Source organism: Ctenopharyngodon idella, chromosome 13, assembly GCF_019924925.1.
Source record: "Ctenopharyngodon idella isolate HZGC_01 chromosome 13, HZGC01, whole genome shotgun sequence".
Lineage (NCBI taxonomy): Eukaryota > Metazoa > Chordata > Actinopteri > Cypriniformes > Xenocyprididae > Ctenopharyngodon > Ctenopharyngodon idella.
Window position 1 is genome coordinate 7,981,865 of NC_067232.1, and position 24,701 is coordinate 8,006,565.

A 24,701-nucleotide genomic window follows, 5' to 3' on the forward strand; every position below is an offset into this window, starting at 1 on the left:
AGATGACCCACAAGTAGTAGAGTGAAGATGGCTATCTTAGGCCAGGCTCTTTGTGCTCCAGAGTTTTACTGTTACATGTTCTGCTCAATATTTCTCTTACACAGAAATGATTACTAATGCCGACTGAGTCTTGACCAGTTGAATGTGTCTCTTGCTTTCATCTTTTCAGTTTTTCTGTCCTCTGTTTCCATTCAAACTAGAGCTGTTTTGTCAGCGATTTTGTGCAATGTTGTGAGGTGTAGCTTTATTACAGCTACCTATTTAGTCTTCAGTTATATGTGATTGTAGACTATTTTTAGGGGCCTTCAGCCCCCTATATTCCATTTTGAGCCACTTAAAAATCTGTGATTAACATCCAAATCTTTCCAAGAAAACAGACCAAAAATATTTATGACTCATCCACTACACAGGTTTGATTGATTTTGTGAACTAGGTCAAGCATGTTCTTGTAACACTTAGAATGGAGAATTGAAAAGAACCCATTACATCTTTCAAGGATTCCTTGAAAGACTTCATAGAATTGCTGTATGTGTATGAAGGAAAATATCAGGAAATATTTTGGAAAATATTTCTTGTATTCAGGAAAGTGTTTGTGTTATTTGATATTTAGTCTGGAAAACTGGTGGTCTGGTTTTGCACTAGACTTGTGAAGAGAAGCAATTCAGTGATGCAGGTGCCCACATTAATCCCTCATTAGCACAGCATCTGACCTCTTTCTTATTGCCCTCTGTTCACACGTCAGACTGAGATTAGGGTTATTTTAATATATGAATAATACTATTGATTTTTAGTACGTTTTTAGAATGTCATACTTTGGAGTTTGTATCTTTTTAAAAGAAGATATACATTCTTTTTAAATTTTCTAACTGTACAAAATAAGTGTTTTGAAGTGAATTTGGTGTGAATGCTGGTTACTAACAAAACAGAGAGATTTGTAGGATGAGAAAGACTACTGTTTTGCATCAAATCAGCATTCAGTGATTTACCTGTGTTACTTTTATGTGACTGCAGAAGCACAGATGTTATCATCAGCACCTTGAGCTGTTGCCTAAATTGATTACAAAGGGAGGTTTAGGAGATATGGTTCATTGTGACTGACTGATTCTGACCTGTCCGTAAGAATGATTGAAGGGAAAGTGATTTAACCCCTGCAAGGAGTGTGTTGACCGATGAGGGGGCTGTTGAACTGCCATTTGCCTCCTTAAGTGCAGGTGTGTGAGAGTGACCAGCCTTTTGGGCATCTGCACCAAAATCACACTGAGGCACCTCTGTGTTCTCTGAACTTCAAATCTTATTTTTTTTAAATAAATAAATAAAATAAAAGGCCACTTAGTTGTACTTAAAAAGAGTACACTTTCATGACTATGTTTATTAAAACACTTAAAGGATAGTTCACACAAAAATGAAAATTCTTTCATCATTTACTCCCCCTCAAGTTGTTCCAAACCTGTATAAATTTCTTTGTTCTGCTGTACACAAAGGAAGATATTTGGAAGAATGTTTGTAACCAAGCAGATCTCACCCCCCATTGACTGCCATAGTTCTTTCCTAATAATGTCAAATTAAAAGTTTTGGTTTGTTTAATTTGTCATGCTTTAAAGCACACTTATTTTGATATTGACTAAAAAAGTAAAGCATAACATTTTAATTGTATTGTGTTGTTCAATATTACATTTAAAGGGACCATATTTTAAAGGTACGCTGTAACTTTTTTTTTAGTCAGTACATCATCAATCCTTCTTCCAAACATGTTTTTGTCTGACTCTGATTCACTGTGGTAAGCCTAAGTGTTTATATTTTAGACCTGACTGGATGGTTTTCACAGGAAGTTGCATACATACATCACTCACCCTTGTGTGTCTCATCATATCTGTAAATAGAGAAATGTTGCTCCTGCTACTTTGACGCGTGTATGGTGTGGGAGTGGCATAGGTTAGTTGGCACAGCTAGTTGACGCAGAACAGACTGAGTCTGCTAGCAAAAAGAGAATGATTAGAGCTCTGACGAGCTCTAATCAACATTGGCTTAGATTTTCGGAGAGTTCATTGTAAAACACTATCTATTGTGAAGGGTCATTTCATTGTGGTTGTTGTAGCGCTGTGCTGGGATTTATTTTCAAGGAAGTACCATGTCTATATGTAGGCTATATAGTAACGTCTTCAGCTAGTCAGATTCAGGGGCCGTTTACACATCACCATTTCCAACTAAATGAACGAATGAATGAGCCATTTGTATAGGCTTTCTTTACTGTGTACACACAAAGCTTAACTAAAACGGGAAAAAAAAATTATGGGTTTTGGCCGTTCATTTTCATGAAAATGGTGTTTAGGGGGCCTGAAAATGCAAAACTTTTAAAAACGGCTTTCAAAGTGCAAGTTTTTTAAAAGATACCTTTACCGTCAAAAATGCGAATTTGCGAAAACTGTGACGTCATGCGCATGCGTATTGCGTGTTCAGTCTATAGGCGCTAGTGTTTCTCTACAAAGTGACATCGCCAACTAAATGTTTCATGTTACTTTGGTGTAAAATTAATAATCTGATAGACAAAAATGGCCATTAAATCTCGATTGCTTTATTAGTAAGCCTACCTTCACATACTTCGTAACAATTGTCTACTTACAGTATGTGGGTCACGTCACTATGTTGCTCTAATTTCCGTCTGAGTGCGTGTTAAATATGAAGGTGTGCGAGTAGTCTGTCAGAAAGCTACTACGGCGCGCGCGCTGACACAGTAATTGCCACGCGCACTTTTAGCGCTCCCATACAGTGAGTGAGTGAGCATGACTGAACAGAATCTGACATCTGTACGGCACTCGCTCTAATCGCGTGTAACGCTTTTATCTCCGCCTAAAAAGTCTTCTGGTGTGCCGCTCTCTGTCAGTTACGCGAGTGATGGTTAGCAGCGCCGTGCGCTCAGTGAGGAAGGGCATCTCGTGCCCGACACAAGACCCGAACTGCACGCGCATCGTGGAAAGCCTCTCCTCGTGGAACAACTCCGTGATGAGCGAGTACAGGCTGGTTGATTTACCCCCCACGACCACATCAGTGAGTCAAGCATATTTTTCCAACCGCTGTCTTTTGAGTGTTTTTCATCTTTTCTTTTGCAGATGTTCAGGTGTATTTATATGTGGCCAAACGCTTTAAATGTTTATCTTTTTATGTTACGGATTTGGCTCCAGTGCAAATTGCAGTAGGTATTACAATATTCTAAATATCAACATGTTGTGTTTGCAATGTACTGATTTTGGATATGTTTATGCTGTGCTTTTTAATATAGAGATAAATAGCTTAGACAAAACATCCTATATTTTAACTGTTCTGAATTTAAATACAATATGGGTGCTTAAAAAGTTCACCTCTATCAGTATGGCGAGCAAAAGCGGGAACGTTTTTTGGTAGATTCCTGATGGTGCACTCAGACTTTGAGTTACATTGCTCCTCAATGTAAACAATGTAAAAACAATATTTAATGTTATATCTATGTGATAATGTTAAACATTTAAACACAGTATAACCTTTTCAACTTTTTTCAGGTGAAGTGGGGCAGGTATTTTAAGTTTATAGCAAATTTGTTTGCTGTAGTTTAAATAGGCTACTACAGTGATGCATTTATAGAAATTTACTTCTATGAAAAGTGACAAAAGGTCTGTGTTGCTTCTAGGGTGGAAAAAAAAAACATGTCATATCAGCTTAACCAGTGTTTGCAAAATGGTAGCTGGTTTGTCACTGGGTAAGGTGGTCCACCAGCCTTAACAAGCTTGATTAATCTCTAACAGGTTGGTAGTCCAGTGCCAATCTATCACCAACATCAGCTTGGACCAGTGGATATATTTCAGTTACATGAGATTTTGATATAGTGAATTTATACTTTTCCAGGAGTTAAGATATTCTAATAAATATCATTTAAAAAAACCTCAAAAGTTACAATAATGTTACAATAATCTTATTTTAATTGTTTTAATATTAATACTTATAGTTTAGACTGTGTCTTTATGCTACTGAGTCAAGTCAGGTGGATTGCATTTTTCTCATTTGAAATCTCAATTCTTAAACACAGATGACTGAAACTGTCCTTCGCCGTTAATCACTTACTTAATTTTACCATATATGGCTCAAGTCTGTGATCTGAGCCTGAAGATGCATTTGTGAGGTTAAGTCCTTGGGGTATTCCCTGTTGAGAAAATGATTAAACACTGAGCTATGAGAGGACTTATGAAGGCATGTCATTGCTGCAGAGGAGTACCACTGAATTACATATTTATGCTAATTGGGCATGACATGTTGCATGTTGATGGTGCAGTTTCTATCTCTTTCTCCCATCATTAAATGAACTGAACAGATAGCCCGGACTGCTGCTGTATACTGATGGATGTCTTTGCCCAACAGAAAGTGTGTTGGATCTGTGTTAATTTAACCAATAAATAAATAAATTTAAAGTTAAAAGGCTGTTTTAATCCGCATATATACTCAGATCTTAAACTTTTATTAGTTGTAAGATTGTTTTTTTTTTTTTTTTTTTTTGAGTGACATCCAGGCTGCTCATTTAGTTATGTAATTGAATCTTAATGGCTAATGGCTTGTTCTCATCTTTAATTTAACATGTCTTCATCAGAAGATGAGATCTAAAAATTAGACTAAAATAACTACAATGAATTAGATTTGCTGAGAGGAAATTATGACAGGCATTGATTTAAAAGAAACGCATGATTTCAGTTAGATGAGATTATGACTTAATGACCTGGACTGGGATTTGAATGATTTCATTTTTACATAAATCGTCTACAAATTTAATAGGACTCTGTTATTGACCTAATCTCTGTTGCAGAAATGTTTTAACACAAAATGAACAGAGGGGGGTGCTGTATTTATTATATCCTGAATCTGTATTTGAGTGGAATGGGGAAGACCTTGAAACGGTCCCAAAAAGTTGTTACTGTAATGGATCACTTTTTGACCTCTCTGAAATTATTTTATGTAACTCTGAGCCTTCTTGTTTAGGAGGATACATATTTGGGTCAAGTGAGATTTATTAGGTGATGAATCATATTTGCATAAATCATACACATGCACTTGTGCTTGTGACCCGTCTGTAATAAAATGCGACCCAGAAACCCAATGACACCCAGATGATAAGATGTTTTTTCCAGACCATAGTGACATAGATTTAAGTCTATCAATAACATTAATGGGGGTTTAGCGTTCTCTTGCTCATTTGTCTCAAACTGATGGCAACAAACCTCACAGGACAACCAGCTTCTCTGACCATGAGAGATTAGGATAAAAAAAAAAAAAAAGCATCATAATCATGCGATTATGATATAATCATATTCAGGTTCATGCTCACATATTGACCTCTCAATGTGTTCTTTTCCTCCTATTGGTTAAAATAATGCTCTGTGAGCAGAGACGAATGAAGATTGTTTTGTAGATGTAGGACAGTTTATTTGGTGTAGGAGAGTTTGTTGAATTTGGGTTCTTGTGCTTAATATCGGTTTGTGTGGGCGCTTAAATGTTTATTATGAAAACTATTATTATTGTGAAACCTTCTGCAAGTTCCATTAGCATTTAGCCATTCATAATAAACAACATTAAGAAAAAAAGTGGCTGGTTGTTTGGCACTGAAACCCAATATATTGTGTATCAACCAACACAGGCTTTTTTGCAAGCCAGATTTGGACAAAATTGGCACGTCTTTTGCAGTGTTTCTCTGCAGCATTATTTCTAATTTGTAGAGAAATATGCCCCCCAAAAGGACAACTGCACACAGTGGAACTAAACAGCTTCGTTAAGGAAAAACTGTTTCAGATGAAAGAGTGGGAGGTATTGGCACTGTGTGTGTTTAGCCAAGCTCAGGCAGCTTTGCTTTCTAACGGAGCTAACTAAGTAATCATGGTAATGCAGTCAATCAAGCACAGTAGCATCTGGAGTGCAAGAGAACTTACCCAGATATGAAGGACAGCTGTGAACATCTGGTGAATGACAGTATATTCATATCTCAGTTAGTTGGGCCAAGGATGCAGTAACAATACAAAGCAATTTTCCATTTTTAAATAAACTTTTAATTTCAAGGATGACATAACAGTAATAAAATAAAAAAAAACATTGATTTTCACATAGCAGATTAATGTATCTGAAGGTTCAGAATAATGCTGTTAATTTACAGACATCTGAAGTATCATAAAAGATTAATAAAACCTCTGAAGTTGTAATGTTACTTGACTTTTGCTTCTGTCTTAACATTTTTCAGCTTAAAATAATGACACAACTAATGTTCATTAAACAGGGGAGTCAAGGTTTTGTCATTAATGTAATCATATTTGAAGGAACATATTGGTGGAGAAAAAAAGACATGCTTTTTATATTCTTTGATATGCTTTAATAATTTCAAATAATTTTCTTAATATAGGTCACTAATCACTATGTATGATTCTTTTAAATTAATTACTTATTACTTTGGCTTGGTACATCATGTTTATGAATTACTGAACTACTAAATTAATGAAATGGGGCATATCACAAATTATGTATATTATATAACAAGCATAACCTTGATGTAACACAATTCACTGTACACTTAATTTTAATGTTCAATTGTAGTTTAAAATTCTAAAGTCATTGTGTTTGAAGAAAAGCACTCATTTTATGAATCAGTAGTGTTAACCATTACAATGACATTGAGTTGTATTTGTCCTCGGGATTGAGATAAATAATGGTAAAAAATGTCATAACAGTTATTCTGCTGTGTTATGTTGCTTTTGTGGTGAGGCGATCCTGTTTCCATCGCAAATCTTTTCATAATCAATTATCCCACATTCTCAGAAAAAAATAGTGGAAAACTTGCGATACAGTAGCTTGTCACTAGGGCAGTAACAAAAAAACATCTTTGTACTTTTATTTACCCATAAACATTCTTAGGGTACATATTACTACTCTTAGGTATAATATACACTTTAGGGCTATATAAGGTACAAAGATGTCCCTTTAAGGGTAATGCCCTTGTGACGAGCTGTTTTTCTGACAGTACATTTATCACCTGCAGTAAATTAAAAATACTTTTAAAATACCCTTTCTTCTCTGGAAAAACTACATGGTTTTGAAGAGGCTGGTTCATTTTGAAACATCTTCGAAAAATCCCACCAAAATGCCTTAACACGGTTACTGTCATATTACCCTGAGTGAGAAACAGATGTGGGACTCAAACAGTATCTATTTCATTAGAATCCTTCTCATTCCAGAGAAATAAGACAGTCTTATCTCAGCCCTCAAAGTTTTTCATGGCTTAGATCTTCAGTTGATCCCAAACTCAGAAGTAATGAATGAAAACACACAGCAATGGCTACTGCTATATTTTGAAGAACCTTCAGAACAAATAAATTCACCAGTGCAGCTCAGGATGGAAGTGGTTTAATACTTGTTTTGATGACACAAAATGGCCCATGTCGGTTGAGTAAGATGAGAAACATGATTTGTATAAATTCAGCTGGGGTTTTTATAAAAGGAACCATGTTTGTACATCTTCAAGGTTTTGATCTTTGTTTCAACAAGTCGGATTTTCATCAGCTACATTCACAGTAGTTCTCAACTGGTGGTTTGTTAAACAGGGGAAATCACTTAATGCAAAAAGTAAAATTAAATAACTAAAATAATCACAAGGACAGCAAAATAAATTAAAAACTGAGGAATAAACACTTCTCATATATTGTATTTTGTTGATGTCAAAGGCTATGTGTCTAAGCAAACCTCTTTTGGCTCAAACTCATCTTTCACCTAGAAGAAACTAGCCAAATTAGACAGATTGCGTGACTTGCGTGAAAACCATGAACGCATCTACACAAAAGAAGATATGACCCAGAAAAAAAATGCATGGTTCTGTTATAGCTGACTCTGTGTTTTACATAACAAATGAATGATTTTGACAGTTTGTTGGTAAAGAGTTGCCTCCACATCATCACTTGACACATACCGAAGGCAATGACTGAATCTGCTTTGTCATATTTCCTTCGTCATGGCCACATGGTTACACTCATCTTCTTTGAAATGACTTTTCCGGGAGTGCTTGTCCTGCATACATACAGCCTTCTCGTGTGCCCAGAGCTCTGACACTTAAAGGTCTTTTCATTAAAGCGTTTCCTGAGGAAAATGCAGTAAACAAATGTCTGCCAAAGAAATGTTTGCGTTTAATCATAATTGCTCTGGGAAAGCCAAATATTTCCTCTTGTCCTCTTTTTACACTGTATCATGCCAAGCAAAATAAATAAAATACATCATGAATAATTTATTAATTATAATGACCAGCAGAATCACACAACTATTTACTATATAAATATATGGATATGAAATATTGATTTAAGTTAAAATAATTTGTTATTTTGTGGAAAACAATAGGCCTAGCAACAAGTTGGACATTGCAATGATATTACAATATTAATTTATATATTAATATATATCACTGTTTTGAGAAATAACAATTTTTATAGAAATAAAACTGACATGAGAAAGTGCAGAAAATCAATGAGTGCCCCACCTTCTAATATAATCTATTGTTTATTTTTGTTCTATTTCAGAAAAAGGGTGAAGCAATTTTAGTTTCTTTTTAGTTTCTACAAAACTTTTTTTTCAGACTTAATGCTTTGTCTTAATATGGTAAAATGCTGTCTGGTGCTGGAGAAATGCATATGATAACATCCCAGGATCTGAGAAAGCGTCTAATTGAACTGAATATTGTGAGAGATAATGCCATCAAAAACAGTACCTTTGCCACATAGTATTTCTTAAGTCTCATTCTTCTAAGTATCTGTTTCAGTTTATTTGAAATGATTTACTGCTCAAAGTGACAGAAAACTTTTCTTATTGCCTTAAATTACTGTAGATCTTGTTTATTTGTCATTTATAAATCAAGAGAAAAGCTAAAGAATAATCTATTCTATAATAAAGTTTTCAGCTATTCAAATTCATACTCTTGCTTTCATTACACATAAGACAGAAACAGATTTTTATATGAACCGATTAAATGTCCCGATCTAGACCCCTGCTTCCAATGAAAAGCTTTAAGAAATGCCAGCTCACTGTCATTTAGGCCTGTTTAAATCCCTCAAATATTGAAATGTGCAAGAAAAAGCAAATAATTGGATTTCATTGAAACTACCATTGTACAAACTTTTCAATACTAATACAATGTGTTTAGTATAAACTATAGTGAGAACTTAAAACAACTGTATTGTTCTGGTGAATAATGAATTGTTTACTGCAAATATATACAAGGAAAACAACCAAAATGAGGCTTATTGTTCACAAAAACATAGTACAACTGTATATAGGTCTATAAACATAAAAAGCCCCTAAATCCACCTTCTGTTTTCAATACTCTATTATCAGTTTGTAATATAGTGCAGATTTCCATTTAGGTGAGATACCTACAACTGGATATAAGCTTTTGAAATGAGTGATGTATTTATCATTTATCATATCAAATATACAAAAACATTACAGTGTGTCAGTATTGTTTATATATCTGCTGTCCTCCCATTTAATGCATGAATGTCTTGTTGATGTCAGCTGGGTTCAGGCTTAATGGTGTTTCTTAAACAGATTGTGCCCTCTTTGATGCAAAGGTCATTATAAAACAGCAACTGCTGCTTTTCATCTGAGCTATTAATTAATGTGTTCTTCTGTGTCTTCAAGGTTGCCATGGTAGAAGAGTCAGTTTACCCTTTCCCAACGGTGGATGTGCCTGATCATGCTCATTACACTATTGGTGCTGTCATCCTTACTGTTGGCATCACTGGCATGTTGGGCAACTTCCTGGTCATCTATGCATTTAGCAGGTGAGAAGAACAGGCAGGAAGTTGAACACGTATTATGAAAACAGTGTGTTCATTATCAAAAGAAGCCAAAATGTAGATAGATTGGTGCATTAGTAACTTACAATAGACAATTTACACAGTAGTTAGTTCCACTACTCCAATTTAATTGGTTGAGCGGCATTCCAAGATCACTGGAATTTTCACAGTTTGTGCATGTTTGTGTTTGCACGTGGTGGGGAATTTTGACAATTTCTGCCGATTTCATTGCTATTAGGTTGTGAGTAGGTGGTGACTGTCTGAGTCATTCAATGGAATTGTTCAAATACACAGATTCCTTCAACAAAGCAATTGACATTCTGAATGAGTCATGAATCATTTACTTAAAGGATTTGTTCAAAAACACTGATTCAGTCAGAAACAAAACAGTTGACTGTCTGAGTGAGTAATTCATGACTCTTAAAAAACAGACTATTTCAGGAATGAGGCAAGTGAATTTATTTATGAGTGAGTCAAGGAATAATCTACTCAACTGGTTCATTCAAAAACACAGATTACTTTTGTAACGAGACATGTGACTTTATGAGTGAGTCATGTGATTATCTACTCAACCAATTCGACTAAAAACACAGATTCATTTAGGAATGAAACAAGTGACTGTCTGAGTGAGTCATGTAACGTCGCTCATCCGATTCATTCAAAAACACTGGCTCATTCAGGAATAAAACAAGTGACTTTCTTTATAAGTCATGTAATCATCTACTTACCCAGTTTGATTAAAAACACAGATTTTTTTAGGGAACGAAACAAGTGACTGTCTGAGTGAGTCATGTATCGTCACTCATCCGATTCGTTTAAAAACACCAGTTCATTTAGGAACGAAACAAGTGACTTTGTTTATGAGTGAGTCATTGAATCATCTGCTTACCCAGTTCGATTAAAGCACTGATTTGTTAAGGAACGAAACAAGTGACTGTCAGAGTAAGTCATGAATCAGTCACTCAACTGACTCGTTCAAAAACACTGATTTAATCAGACACGTAACTCCACTATGTGTTTCTTGTAGACAGCGGTTTGACTTAGTTTGGAGCTATTTGGGTTGCACAGGGAGGTTGATTTTCTCACAGATATCATAAAACTAATATAATCTACCTAATGAAAGGAGAAATGAACAATTGATTGCATGTGTGTGTAGGAGCCGGACCCTGAGGACACCTGCCAACTTGTTTATAATAAACCTGGCCATCACAGACTTCCTCATGTGTGCCACCCAGGCACCCATTTTTTTCACCACCAGCATGCACAAGAGATGGATCTTTGGGGAGAAAGGTACACACACAAATGTACACGCACGGTTTCACTATGAGGACATGTTGATAAAATGTTTGAAGGAAAACGTGATTTGGTCAAATTATGAGCTCAAACAGGATCAATCAACTTGCAAGTACAGCCAAACTATAGACACAGAAAGTCAAATGCATAGACTTATCCAGCCTTATCTTCGCAGATAGATCATTAATGCATAGGCAGTGTCTGAAATAAAACATGCAGGTCCATGATTTATTGTACTACTGTACTTTTTGAATTATAATGAACAGATTTAAGATTAAATGAGAGTTAGATGGTTTGATTGAATGGATCAGTTCTCATGTTGAATAGGTTCAAATGAAGGAGAGGTTGCCTTTGGAGACGACCTTGGTTTCTCAGTACTAGCAAGGATTCATACCATTCTTTCTCAAGTTTTTGCTGCTAAGAATGATGAATGCATTTCTGACAGATGTATGTAACCTTTTCTAGTACAGTTGTTTCTTTGTCATCGGTTGACAAATCATAATCTCTCTAAATTGCTCTCAAAACAATTTCTTGTTGATTTTTAGCTCTAGCTAGTCATTTTGCTCAGCTGTGAAATGCTGCCTTTGTGATATTAGATGATGGAAGGCTTTTTTTTCCTTGAGGTGTTTTAAATGTCAGTTCCTATCAGGACCGAATCTTAATTGCCTTCATCAGCCTTGACTGGGTTTTGTTGGAATCTTCTGCTTGCTGACGTTTGCAATGAGAGCAAGTGCTCTGTGATTATAATTATTGTAGTGATTGATGCTGATCTTTTGTGTTCAGCAGGTTTACTGCACAGTAAAAAAACTGTGTTTTTTTTTTTTAACCCAACTGTTGGGGTACAAATATTGGGTCACTGTGTTGGGTTTTTTCCCCCCAAAAAAGGTTGGGTCATTTTTAACATTGTTAACATTATTAAGTGAGTGGACAGCCATGAAATTGTTTTCTGCTCTTCCCCTCTATGACAGGAAATCAGGTCACCCAGAGATTCAAATATTCTCAAATATTAGGAATGTTCGACTTGAAGCGGCACTGCGCAGATCGATCAGATGACATCAAAGTACACTGTATGCTTTCGTATCGCTCTCGCAATACTTTGATGTCATACACCGATTCATCTGCGCATTGTCGAACACACTTATTGTCTTATGTGGAGATGACAAATTCAAGGTCAGTTTCATTGGAAAACATGTAGCAGATCTCAAAACCAATGATATAACAATCTGAACTTTGGTGGAGACCATATAAATCAGTGGTTTTCAACCAGAGGGGCTTCAGCAAACTTCCATGGGGGCCTCAAGATGAATTAAAATCATTTAAAATAAGACAAAACAAGCACTAAAATAAGCCAAATAAGTCAACTACATTTTTCTAGTTATGCCAAGCTTAAATATTGTTTGGGTTTACAATGAGTAAAAAAAAAAAAATTAAATCCAGTAAATTATGAACAACTGGAAAAGTACCTTCAAATATTGTTCTGGACAATGGAGGACTATGGAGTCAAAAACATTGAGAACCACTGATATCGGAGACAATCAGGGGAAAAAATTACAAAGGACCACAACATGGAGTCCAGACAGATATAAATGTACTGTATGTGCAGTGTGTTATAAATCAGTCCTGCCTGTAACAAAATATTGTCATGTAAAACACCTAATTTGTCATAGCAGACACTAACATCAATATATTATGTAATTTACACTCAAAGCAGTTTATTCAGCATATTGAAGGCACCTGCCCCATTGACTTCCATTCAAACAGAACAGCCCCTGGTCTCACTTTTGGGATCCTGAGGCGTTATGCTTGTCTGAGCGGAGTTTGAAGCCTCCCTCATGGAGGAGGGGCTCTGACCCAGTTTCATTTGGTGAAAAGAGTTAAAAGATGCTCTTCCTGTTTCTGTAAGGTCTGACTGCACAAGGCACAATTATGACCACCGTTAATTCAATGGTGACAACCGTAGGCTTGATCCCTGTGAAAGCTTTCACAATCAATCAGATACAACTCACAAAAATGCTCTCTTCCAGGATTAACCTGAAAGCATAATCTACCTGACAAAGTGTGAGAGAAGACATCCTGATGTTTGAGAGGATTATCTTCAATAACAGAAGCTTCTGTTTTGTAATTATTAAAGTGCATCCAGTTAATGTGTTCTGAGAAAACAAGCACAATTACCATAAATCAGACTGAATGCATTGCCACTCATTCTGTTGTTTACATATGCTTTGACAGCACCGAAGACAGGTGTGTGTGGATATTAAGGAGGTGGCAGACTGTGTCTGTCGAGTATAATGGTGTGAAATCTCCTGTTTCTCTGCTCCACAGGTTTTTCTTCTGTTTGACATGTTTTATTGCTGACCTGATGTTTTATGAGCAATAGCCTTCAGACAGACCCATATGAGCAATAGCCTTCACACAGATCTCTTCCTTTATTTGTGTGTTTACGTGAAGTTGGCTCCACTTAGAACACTAGCGTTACTAGGTTACCATAATGTGCATTTGGATATGTGGGGTGGAAGTTAATTTAAAACCATGGTTTTCAACCAGGGGTTCGGGGCCCACTAGAGGGCCTCAGCAAAATTCCAAGATGGCCTTAAGATATCAAAACAAAACAAGCATTAAAATAAGCTAAAAATCCTTTGTAGAACCAGTGTTCCTAGAAAAAAGTGTACCTGGAAAAGTCATGTAAATCATAAATCAATATGAATCAATATACACTTTACTTGTTATGACAAGCTCTAAAATGTTTTATTGGGTAGAAATTGAGATATACTGTATCCTTAATCCTTATCCAGTAAATCAATGACAATGGGGGAGCCTTGGAATAAAAAAAGATTGAGAATCACTATTTTAAAAAGAAATCATATGTACAAACTGCACTGCAGTACAAAATAGTACGCTCAAAAAAGTTTTCCAGTGCACTTTTTTGTAACATTAAGGAGTCAGTTAACCTAAGCATATATACACACAAATCTGGTTATCAACAGAAGAAGAAAAGAAAGTGAAAAAAAAAGTGAAAGTGACATGTGAAGGCCAAGTATGGTAACCCATAATTGGAATTTGTCACAGAACACACCTTGCAAACCGTGGACACACACACACCTGGAGCAGTGGGCAGCCATTCACTGCGGCGTCTGGGGAGCGATTAGAGGTTGGTTTGCCTTGCTCAAGGACACCTTAGTCAATTCCTGCCAGTATTGAGAATTGAACCCGCAACCTTTGGGTTACAAGTCCGACTCTCTAACCATCAGGGCACAACTGTTTTGGGCAACATAAACACTGTATGTTTTTCAGACCAGAATATTTTAATGAACTGCTGCCGCAGAAGTTGGCCCTCAAATGGAGCCAGCAGTGGTCTGTGTTCCTGCCAGCCAAGAGTCTTCAGACCTAAAATCTGGTTCACCCTGCCCCTAAAAAACAATAACCAACATTTCAAACATTTTAAGAAGTTTGAGCTGGATTTAGATTTTGTTTGGAAACATAAATGTTAATTTTACACTAACCAAACATACACTAACAGGGTGAACACATTTATCCACCAAAACTGCTAGAATTTAACACAGAAATGTATCTGTATAAATAGTGCTTGGTTACAGACTCACTTAATTCTGTTCCTCCTGTCTCTCCAGGTTGTGAGTTGTATGCATTCTGTGGGGCTTTATTTGGCATCTGCTCCATGATCACACTCATGGTCATCGCCGTGGATCGATACTTCGTGATCACGCGGCCGTTAGCCTCCATCGGTGTGTTGTCTCAGAAGAGAGCTCTGCTGATCCTTCTGATAGCCTGGGCCTATTCACTTGGCTGGAGCCTGCCACCCTTCTTTGGATGGAGTAAGTGCAGTATATCTGTTGTTTTACCATTTTAAACCGACCAAAATATTTTACTTTAAAAGTGTTCTTAAAAGATTAATTCACCCCAAAATGAACGTCAAGCCCCAGTGGTAAAGACATCATAAAAGTAATCCAGGTGACTCCAGTGATTTAATCTCAATTTTATGAAGCAACACGAGTGCCTTGTTTGCACAAACAAAAAAAAAACATAATTTACCACTTTATTTATAAAATATTAATCTCCAAAGTGTGTTCAAGCAACAATGTCTGCTCTTCGGTCAACACAACACACATGCGCTGCTATGCTCTCTGGAGATTAATACTTTGTAAATAAAGTGGTGTTATCATGTTGTTGTTTTTTTGTGCAAACAAAGCACTCGTCACTTAATAAAATAAAAAATGTTTTAAGCCAGCTGTCAATGTGTCATGTCATGACTGTGCATTTGTAAGCAATTAAAGGGACAGTTCACCCAAAAATGAAAATTATCCCAAGATTTATATGATATGATTATCTTCTTTAACATAACACAATCTGAGTTATATTATTACGTCGGGGCAGAGATCACTCTTCCGCCAGAACTCGACTTGCATACAGCCATTACCGGAAGCCAGTGATTATAGTTTATAAAGTTTTAAATATGGATATTTTTCTTACAAAAACTCATCGCTTCGCTTCAGAAGGACTTCATTAACCCCCTGGAGCCATATGGATTGTGATGGATTGAATCACTTTTTTGGGCTTTAAAATCTTGAATGCCATTATGAAGATGGGAAGAGCCAGGATATTTTTTAATATAACTCCGATTGTGTTTGTCTGAAAGAAGATAGTCATATACACCTAGGATGGCTTGAGGGTGAGTAAATAATGGGATAATTTTCATTTTTGGGTGAACTGTCCTTTTAAGTGTGGTACTGTGTTAATGGAGTTGACTATACCTTTGATGCTCACTTAAAAATCCTTTCACAGGATGCACCAGTCTTTTATTAGCTCAAATATATTGGGACAGGTACTCTGAGCATTCTGGATCATCCATGTGTGAGCACACCAGCATGTGAGTTGTTAGCCAATGGCTGGCTTTGCAAACAGCGCATTGTTGGACTCTGATCTATGCCGCGTAAAGGTGGTCTCTGAGGACCGAGGCTTTTGGCTTAACAGGGATAGACTGGTAAAGCCTGGTGCTTTTGCCTCTCTAGCATTTTCTATCTCTGGTTTACAGGCAACCTGCTCTTCACACGAAGGGTGTCTGTCTCCTTTAATGCTTCTGACAGCCTATACCACGCCACGCCACACCAACCTCAAACCTCAGGAAACTGATGATTGACAGCCCGCACGCATGAAAGTCAGATTGTGATTGGTGGCGATAAGAAATATTATGATTATAGCGTACTTCAAAAATATCCTCAGCTGTGTGTGCATTGGGTTGTATTTCACTGGGTTTGCCCAGCAGCCAGACAGTAGTCTTAAATCCTTTTTCTCTGTGAGTTTGTTCCAGTTCTCACAATATTTCACTGGGTGTAAAAGGCTTAACTGCTGGCTATCCTTCACTTCCCTTTTGCAAATTCTGTTATTTTATGTTTTGTCTGTCTGTTTTGCAGGTGCTTATGTTCCTGAAGGGCTGTTGACCTCTTGCACCTGGGATTATATGACCTTTACACCCTCCGTGCGAGCTTACACTATGCTCCTCTTCACCTTCGTCTTCTTCATTCCACTTATCGTCATCATCTATTGCTATTTCTTTATTTTCCGTTCCATTCGCAGCACTAATGAGTGAGTTCTTTGATACAGATCTAACTATACAATACGAATTAATTATACCAAACGTCAGCAGTGTTCCAACGTTGTTAAAATGTCTTTTGTATTATATATTATTCTATTATACATTATTCTAGGTATAATAGGTATTATAAGGTATGACCTAGTTACATTAGATAACCAGTGGTAGGAAATTAATGTTGTTTAATTGTTGCTTTTTGTTTTTGAAAGAGCTGTGGGCAAAATTAATGGAGATAACAAGAGAGACTCAATTAAACGATTCCAACGACTGAAAAATGAGTGGAAGATGGCGAAAATTGCTCTTATTGTCATTCTCATGTATGTCATCTCCTGGTCTCCATATTCAACTGTGGCACTGACAGCCTTTGCTGGGTAAATAAATCCCAATCCTCACACACAATACAATAATATATAATATAATATAATACAATATACACTACCATTCAAAAGTTTGGGGTCTGTAAGATTTTTTTTAAAGAAATTAATTATTTTATTCTGCAAGGACACACTGATCAAAAGTGATGGTTAAGACATGTATAATGTTACATAAAATCTCTATTCTATAAGTAAATGCTCTTCTTTCTCTATTCATTTAAAAATACTGAAAGAAATGTATCATGGTTTCCACAAAAATATTAAGCAGCACAACTGTTTTCAACATTGCTAAAAATAAGAAATGTTTCTTGAGCACCAAATCAGCATATTGAGGATCATGTGACACTGAAGACTGGAGTAATGATACTGAGAATTCAGCTTTGTCATCACAGGAATAATTACATTTTAAACTTCTTTTAAATATAATATAATATATTATAATATAATATAATATACAATTTTACTGTTTTCATTTTTGAGCTATTTGATTTAGCATAATGTAAATAATGTATACACTTACTTTGCATGTGTTTTGCAGGTATGCTGACATGCTCACACCGTATATGAATTCAGTACCTGCTGTAATAGCCAAAGCATCGGCGATCCACAATCCCATCATCTATGCCATCACACACCCTAAATACAGGTACAGGAGTCTCTATTTATCATTGTCAGTTTATTTGGAACGAGATTGGTTGAATTTTGACTTCCGAAGTGGTCATGAAAAAACTTAATGGTACTATAAGTGGTTAATGGACAAACTTACTTTCCATTAACTGATTAGATTACATTACATTACCTGGTCTGGCCCCATTAAGACTAAACACCTGAGGCAAATTGTGATTGTTTTAATTTTACTAGTGTCTAGCTCACTGAGCCATTCATTCACAAATTGATCAGAAACAGGCCTTGCTTCTGGGTTAAAGTGTAAAATTCCATTTTGATTGATTTAATTAACCTAAATATCCATTTGAGCATAAAGAGTAATTAATCCAGCACCGAGCGTCCTGATGGTATGGTACCATGTGGGTACAGGCCTGTTAGCCCTTTTGATTTGATTTTCTCCCACAACACTAAACCACAGCATGTTTCCCTAAACACATGTTAGTCCCTATGCACTGACCAAATTTCCTTCCATTCATGCAATGACAAAAAGTTTGTTTTAATTTAGTTCTAAAATGTAATAATGTTGTTTTAAATGTTGCAAAATTGTGTATCTAAGGCAGAGCTCTGAAATTATTGCATATATTTTGACACAAAAGATTTTCAGTAAACTTAGTTTTGCCTGTTACCTGTATACTGTATCAACTATTGCTCCCCCAATGAGACTTTTACCACAGCTGCTGCATAAAGACCCCATTGCTGCCTTTAGAATAGATGTTTATATACACACTTCGAATTTTTACATTTCTAATCATTGTTATTTTAGTATTAATTATACACTCTTTTTTTATAGTATATTCTAATATATTTAATTTGCTATTTTTATTTTTATTTAAGTTTTAGTCATTTTGTTACATGCTTTTGTCATTTTTATTATATTTCTAATTAGCTTTAATTTATTATTAATTTCAGTTTTAGTAATTTTAGTAGTTCAGCTTAGTCGGTTGCCAATTCAAACAGGTTTTGTTTAATCTAATTTATATTTTATTTTATTTCAGCTGAATTTTAATTACTGAAAACATTTTTAATAGTTTTTGTTTTAGTTAGCAATAACAACAATACCAGTAATCTGATCAATCAATGTCTGCCAGTAATTTCTCATTAGAATTTTACACATCAATGCCAATGTTGATATGATTATTATTTTTACTGAACATATTTGGATCTAGTCATATATGGATTCACCATGTCTAAGGTGTCTTATTCCTATATCTCATCTGTGTCTGTCAGGTTGGCCATAGCGAAATACATTCCATGTCTTCGTGTGCTGTTGTGCGTCCCCAAGCGTGACCTCCACTCATTCCAGAGCAGCTTCATGTCCACACGCCGTTCCACCGTCACAAGCCAGTCCTCTGATATGTCCGGACAGTTCCGCAGAACCAGCACTGGCAAGTCCCGGCTCTCCTCAGCCTCCGACAGCGAATCTGTGAGTGTGTTTGCCTGATGGACTTCTTATGTGGGTAAATGTGATTGTAATGGTTGTATTTTATGACCTCTTTCTACTCTTCAGGGCTGGACGGACACTGAGGCTGATCTCTCGAGCGTGAGCTCCAGACCTGCCAGCCGGCAGGTGTCTTGTGACATCAGCAAGGACACTGCAGAGATCCCAGACTTCAAACCATGTAACTCATCCAGCTTCAAGTCTAAGCTCAAAAGCCATGACTCGGGTATCTTTGAAAAGGTGACCTCACAGGCTGAATGTATTCCATATGTGGCAAGTATCGAAGGAATGCAGGAATGTTACCAACATTTTTCTTCAAGATAAAAGGCTAATTCTGTCATCCTCTGTTTATCCCCATCTTGCTCTGTTGAACATAAAAGAACTAATCCAACAATGTTCCACATAATCAAAGTAGACAGTGACAAGCATGAGTCATATGGACTATAGAAAAATAATCAATATGACTCAAGTCTTCTCGAGCCTCACTGAAAAGTATGCCCAAGCTTGTTTCTTTAAAAACAAATCTTACTGACCCCAATCTTTTGAACAGGGGTGTATGTACCTAATTAGTGACCTCGCTCTCTCATTTCTGACCTAGAGCTCCTCTGATGTGGATGATGTGTCTGTGGTCGGACTCGTTCAAACTGTAAGTCTGACAGTGAATCTGTTCAATTTAATAGTTCAATATAAACCAGTCTCACTGCTGACCTGCACACCTCAAGTTGTTGCGGGATCCTGTAGGCGGTATGGTTCAAGAACATTGTGTTCTGGTGTCACTGGCAGAGCAACTCGCCCAGGCAATCAAATTTGTGCATTAAAAATCTGCAAGCATAAATTGCTAGAATGCTATTTGATGAATCATGATTTGCTGTATAGAGAACAAAATGGTAATAAGTGAATGAATCTGAATATTGATTGCAGAAGAAAAGCATATAATAAAATGACTGTTCCATTTTTCCACTTAATGTCTTTTTGTGTGGAAGAAATATGTGCCCTTAAAAGAATAATTCTAATAATCATCTTTCATACATGAATGGCTATTAATTAAACCAAGAATTATGCTGAACTATGCTGAGGTCATGTTGAGCTTAATTGCAGCAGTGTTATCTGCAGGAAAAATTAATTCTGATTTAATGTACAATAAAGGCTGATAGTCGACAATATCCAAACTTTCTTTTGTGCTAATTGCAGTCTGGTGACAGTACAGACATGCCAGTTTCAAGAGGTGCGATTGGCCGGATTCCCAGCATTGTCATCACCTCTGAGTCGAGCTCTTTCCTGCCCTCAGTACGGCCCAGCTACAGAAGCAGCCGCTCAAGTATGTCCAGTGTTGGGGCAAATCCGCCCAGAAGAGACTCTCGTGGAGGAGTCCAGCAGGGGGCAGTGCTTCTCTCCACTGCTGCTGAAACACCTGAACCTGCTCATTTAGACAACCCTCGCCCTAAACATCTCTAGTGTTTATACCAATCGCCATCTGAATCTTACCTTTAAGCTTTGTGTCAGGGTTCAGTGTTTTTTTTTTTTTTTTTTTTTTTTTAATGAGTTATCATGTTATGTGGTGTAGACATTTAGTAAGAGAGTAAGAGAGAGTTGTATTACAAAATGTAAAATGTGAAAGTCATACATTGATTATCTTTTCTTTTACATGTGTAATACAATTTTATGATGACCTCAACTGTTACAGTATGACCAGCACCTTTGTTTCCCTCTGTTTTAAAGGGATAGTTTACCCCCAAGTAATTCCAAACCTGTATAAATTTCTTAGTTCTGCTGAACACAAAGAAAGATTTTCGGAAGAATGTCCGTAACCAAACAGATCTCGCCCTCCATTTACTACCATAGTAGGTAGTCTAGATAAATAAATACTATGGTAGTCAATGGGGGGCGAGTTACTGACATGCTTACAAATATCTTCCTTTGTGTTCAGCAGAACAAAGAAATTCATACAGGTTTGGAACTACGTGAGGGTGAGTAAATGATGACAGAATTTTCATTTTGGGGTGAACTATCCCTTTAACTGAATATTTAGGAGACAGTGCTTTAAATCAGGCAAAGTTACTTATGGAGAATTGGATGGATGGAGAGAAAGGGCATCTCAAGTTATTTTAGTCTGGGCATCAATGTCAAATAGCATATACAGGTAATATCAGCTTACTTGAGTTGTTTGTGTTTGCTTTAGTATTAAGCTTTAAAGGTTTGTGTTTCGTGTACATTATACATTTTATTTCAAAAGTTGTTTCCTTTAACCTTCAGGATTTTTACAATGCCATTTTCAACCAGCATACCTGATAGTTATGTCACTATCTTCACTCAAAGTGAGACTCTGCCTGAATGTGTTTTGCTTAACAGGATCATCTTAAGACTGCGGCATGTGAGTTTTGCTCTTGAGACGCTGAAATGTTCTCTGATTGCTTCCACAGAGCCTAAATATCATAACATCCTGTTTAGAAAACATGGTGATTTCTGTTAGGATCTTATTTTAATAATTAGATCTTGAGACTTAAAGCAACACTAAGTAACTTAGTTGATAAATTACAAAATGTTATTTAATGAGAGAGTGCAAGAAAACTTCCAAACCATGTAATAAACCTATAATAATGCAAGTGTGGGTATTGGGACAGACTAAGATCTAAGGACGTTTCTGTAATTCTGCCCCTAACCTCTGATCTTTGATTTGAAAGCATTGTGTTCATTTCTTGTATGTTGTCTTTTTTTATTTGTAGCTATAGATACATGTAGTAAATGTGTGCTTTTGTTTGTAAAGGTCTTGTAATATTATTAATGGCCTCTGAAAGTAACTGTCTGGTGCAGTAGAACTCTGAGAACTTCAGCGTTAAGAATGTGGAATTCATGTTATCATACTTTGCAAATGTATGCAAACAGAGCTATTCAATTCACCATAAAGCATCAGACTTATATTATCTGTTTATTATATTTTTTAAACAATGTAATCTATTGATTGATGGGATAAAAAAGGTTTTTGTGTTGCTTTGGAAAGAACAAAGACGTAATCTCAAACAGCACAAGCCACAGAATGCATATGCTTGGAGCAGGGACACGTCATTATCTCGATAAATCACACCAACAGAGAATTCGCAACTTATGTTATACATGCTGTGTGTGTTTCCATCAATACATCATCAAGATGAATGACCCTACATGAATATCGATCAAATGCTCACATGTACATCCACCTCTACAGACATGTTGCTTTTTAATATTGTAAAAAATGTGTAGTAGAGTACGCAATCAAATTATAGTCAGCTATTAATGTTTAAACAGTTATGTTGAATTTACTCAATGACAGGTCAGAAGGACTGGCTGTACCTCAAATGTGATGGTGGCTGCTCTTCTAGATAGTTCTGGAAGACACGTTTAGCAAATAAACTTTGTGGCACTCTTTGGAGTTAGATCTAGTGTTAGGACTCAGTTGAGTGGTTTATTTGTTAATGTAAAGGAATCATTTATTTGTCCAGATGACTACAGTCTGGACTGTTTATATTGTTATATTGTATGTCTCAGATTGAATCCAAGTTTATATTTGTTAATGTGTATCCATTTAAATGAAAGACACCGTATATATATGTATCTGACACCAAGGAGAACTTTATTGTATCTTTGTAACGCTCTTATATGTGGTTGCTCCTATTTATTTATTTTTTAAATAAAACTGCAGTTCTACACATTGTTTCCTTTTTCTATAAAATATGTAGTGCACTGTAAAAAAGAATTGTTGTTTTAACTTAAGTAAGTTACCTGGTTGCCTTAAAATTTTGAGTTCATTGAAATTAAAAATTTGAGTTAATACAATGAAGGTGATTGTTTTAATCAATAGAAACACAAAATATTATGTTATCTGAACCGCATTAATTATCGAAGTTGATTTGACGAAAATAATTTTTACAGTGTGGAGCAAGTTCTTTCATAATAAAATTTGCAAGTATTGTAATTTTTCCTTTGAAAAATTATATTTACTGTGTCGAGTGACATAACTGAACTTAAAAGAATAGCTGGGTCTATTTATAGAGATGTTTCTCTAGCCTTTAGACAGTGCTGTCCTCGTCCAAATCATTACTGACAGCATCTGTGGATATCAGTTTTCTCAACCATAACTCTCAGGTTTTTTCATTTGCATTTAGGGGATCATAGCAAAAGTTGCTTCTAAGAATGAGTGGGCTTTCACATGACACAAGGCCTACTCTTACAGGAACACAATGAATAGGGAGGGATGCAGACTTTTACTAGTAGGCCTATTATTTTCTTGCTATGGTTCTGCCAGCAGTGAGTTGATTGTATGCTGCATCGACCCAAAGGATAAACACATGCTGAACTGTATGAGTCCACCTTGTGGAATGTGCACAAAGGATTGTGGGTTATTGAAAGACGTGAAAGCTACACTTGGTGCATCCTTCAAAATGAGTTGAAAGAAGGATGAAAACTGCCTTCTAAGGATCCTTTAAATTGAGGCACTTCGGCAGCACTTGATGACATGGGTGCTGAGATATGCACCCTTACTTGGATGCAGCCTTCCATTTGAGAAGCACTTATAGAGTGCATTGATGCTCCCTGGTTGTCACGGTGCATTGTGGGACTTTTTAGGGAGCAAACGTTTCAGTGCACTTTAACACCTTAATTAAAAAACATTAACTAATTTTACTGGGCCCAAACTTTTGAATGGCTGTATAAACTCTAGAATTCAGTTTAGTAAAGGCTCAGAAATATTGAGCATAAAATTTGCTGTTGTATGAGACATTTTAATCATTTCTTCTCTCAAAGGTACCCTGGATCATTCATAATGCATGTAATCATGTCTGTGCACTCTGATACGTGGTTAAAATGCTCTTACACAATGCACCATCTGCTCTTTCAGGCAATGCCCTCCTGTGGGCAACGTGCCATTTGCCAATTCAGAGGTGGTTCTTAAAAAAATACATATGACATTAAACATTACAGCAAGAAATGTTTGCACACCTCTGCCCAATAGTCCTTCATGTAAATGGGTTGGAAAAGTAAATATATATATATATAGTTTTATAACTATATATTTTGAGTCTTACCCCAAGCAGTTACTGGTTTATGTGCTCTCTAGGGAGGCAGGATCTGCATCATAACCTGATGTGGCATGGAAAACCCCCTCAAGTGTGTCACTAACAGCAGTCGTTCATTCAGCCACTGTGACTGGCGTGTCCTCTGGGGTCCATCGTTATCCTCAAACCTCTAAACCATGCCACTTGTACATCTGCGGATGTTATAAATAACATTAATTCATTACATTTAGCTTGCCGTTATGTTCCAGTTCTCAGCTTGAGAAAAAAAAAATGATTATTGCAAAATAAACAACAACAGAAGCTATCAAAATCATGGAAAAAAAGACATTACATTATGGTACACGCTGAAGTTTAGAAGATGAAGTATTGAAGCTGAAATTTAGACTAAGAGTGTTTAACTAGTCTCCAGCCTAGTCAACAGGCCTTTCAACAGGTTGG

At 36.3% G+C, this 24,701-nt stretch overlaps 1 protein-coding gene across 1 annotated transcript; it reads left to right on the top strand.

Moving 5' to 3' along the window:
• Positions 1-2,510: 2,510 nt before the first annotated feature.
• opn4a (opsin 4a (melanopsin)) lies at positions 2,511-22,898 on the top strand. Its single transcript, XM_051916171.1, has 11 exons — positions 2,511-3,045; positions 9,682-9,824; positions 10,996-11,129; positions 14,759-14,962; positions 16,559-16,730; positions 16,947-17,108; positions 17,650-17,757; positions 19,005-19,200; positions 19,285-19,455; positions 19,814-19,861; positions 20,407-22,898. Exons 1-11 carry the CDS (start codon positions 2,893-2,895, stop codon positions 20,668-20,670), a joined length of 1,755 nt encoding a protein of 584 aa, XP_051772131.1. The 5' UTR covers positions 2,511-2,892; the 3' UTR covers positions 20,671-22,898.
• Positions 22,899-24,701: the final 1,803 nt, after the last annotated feature.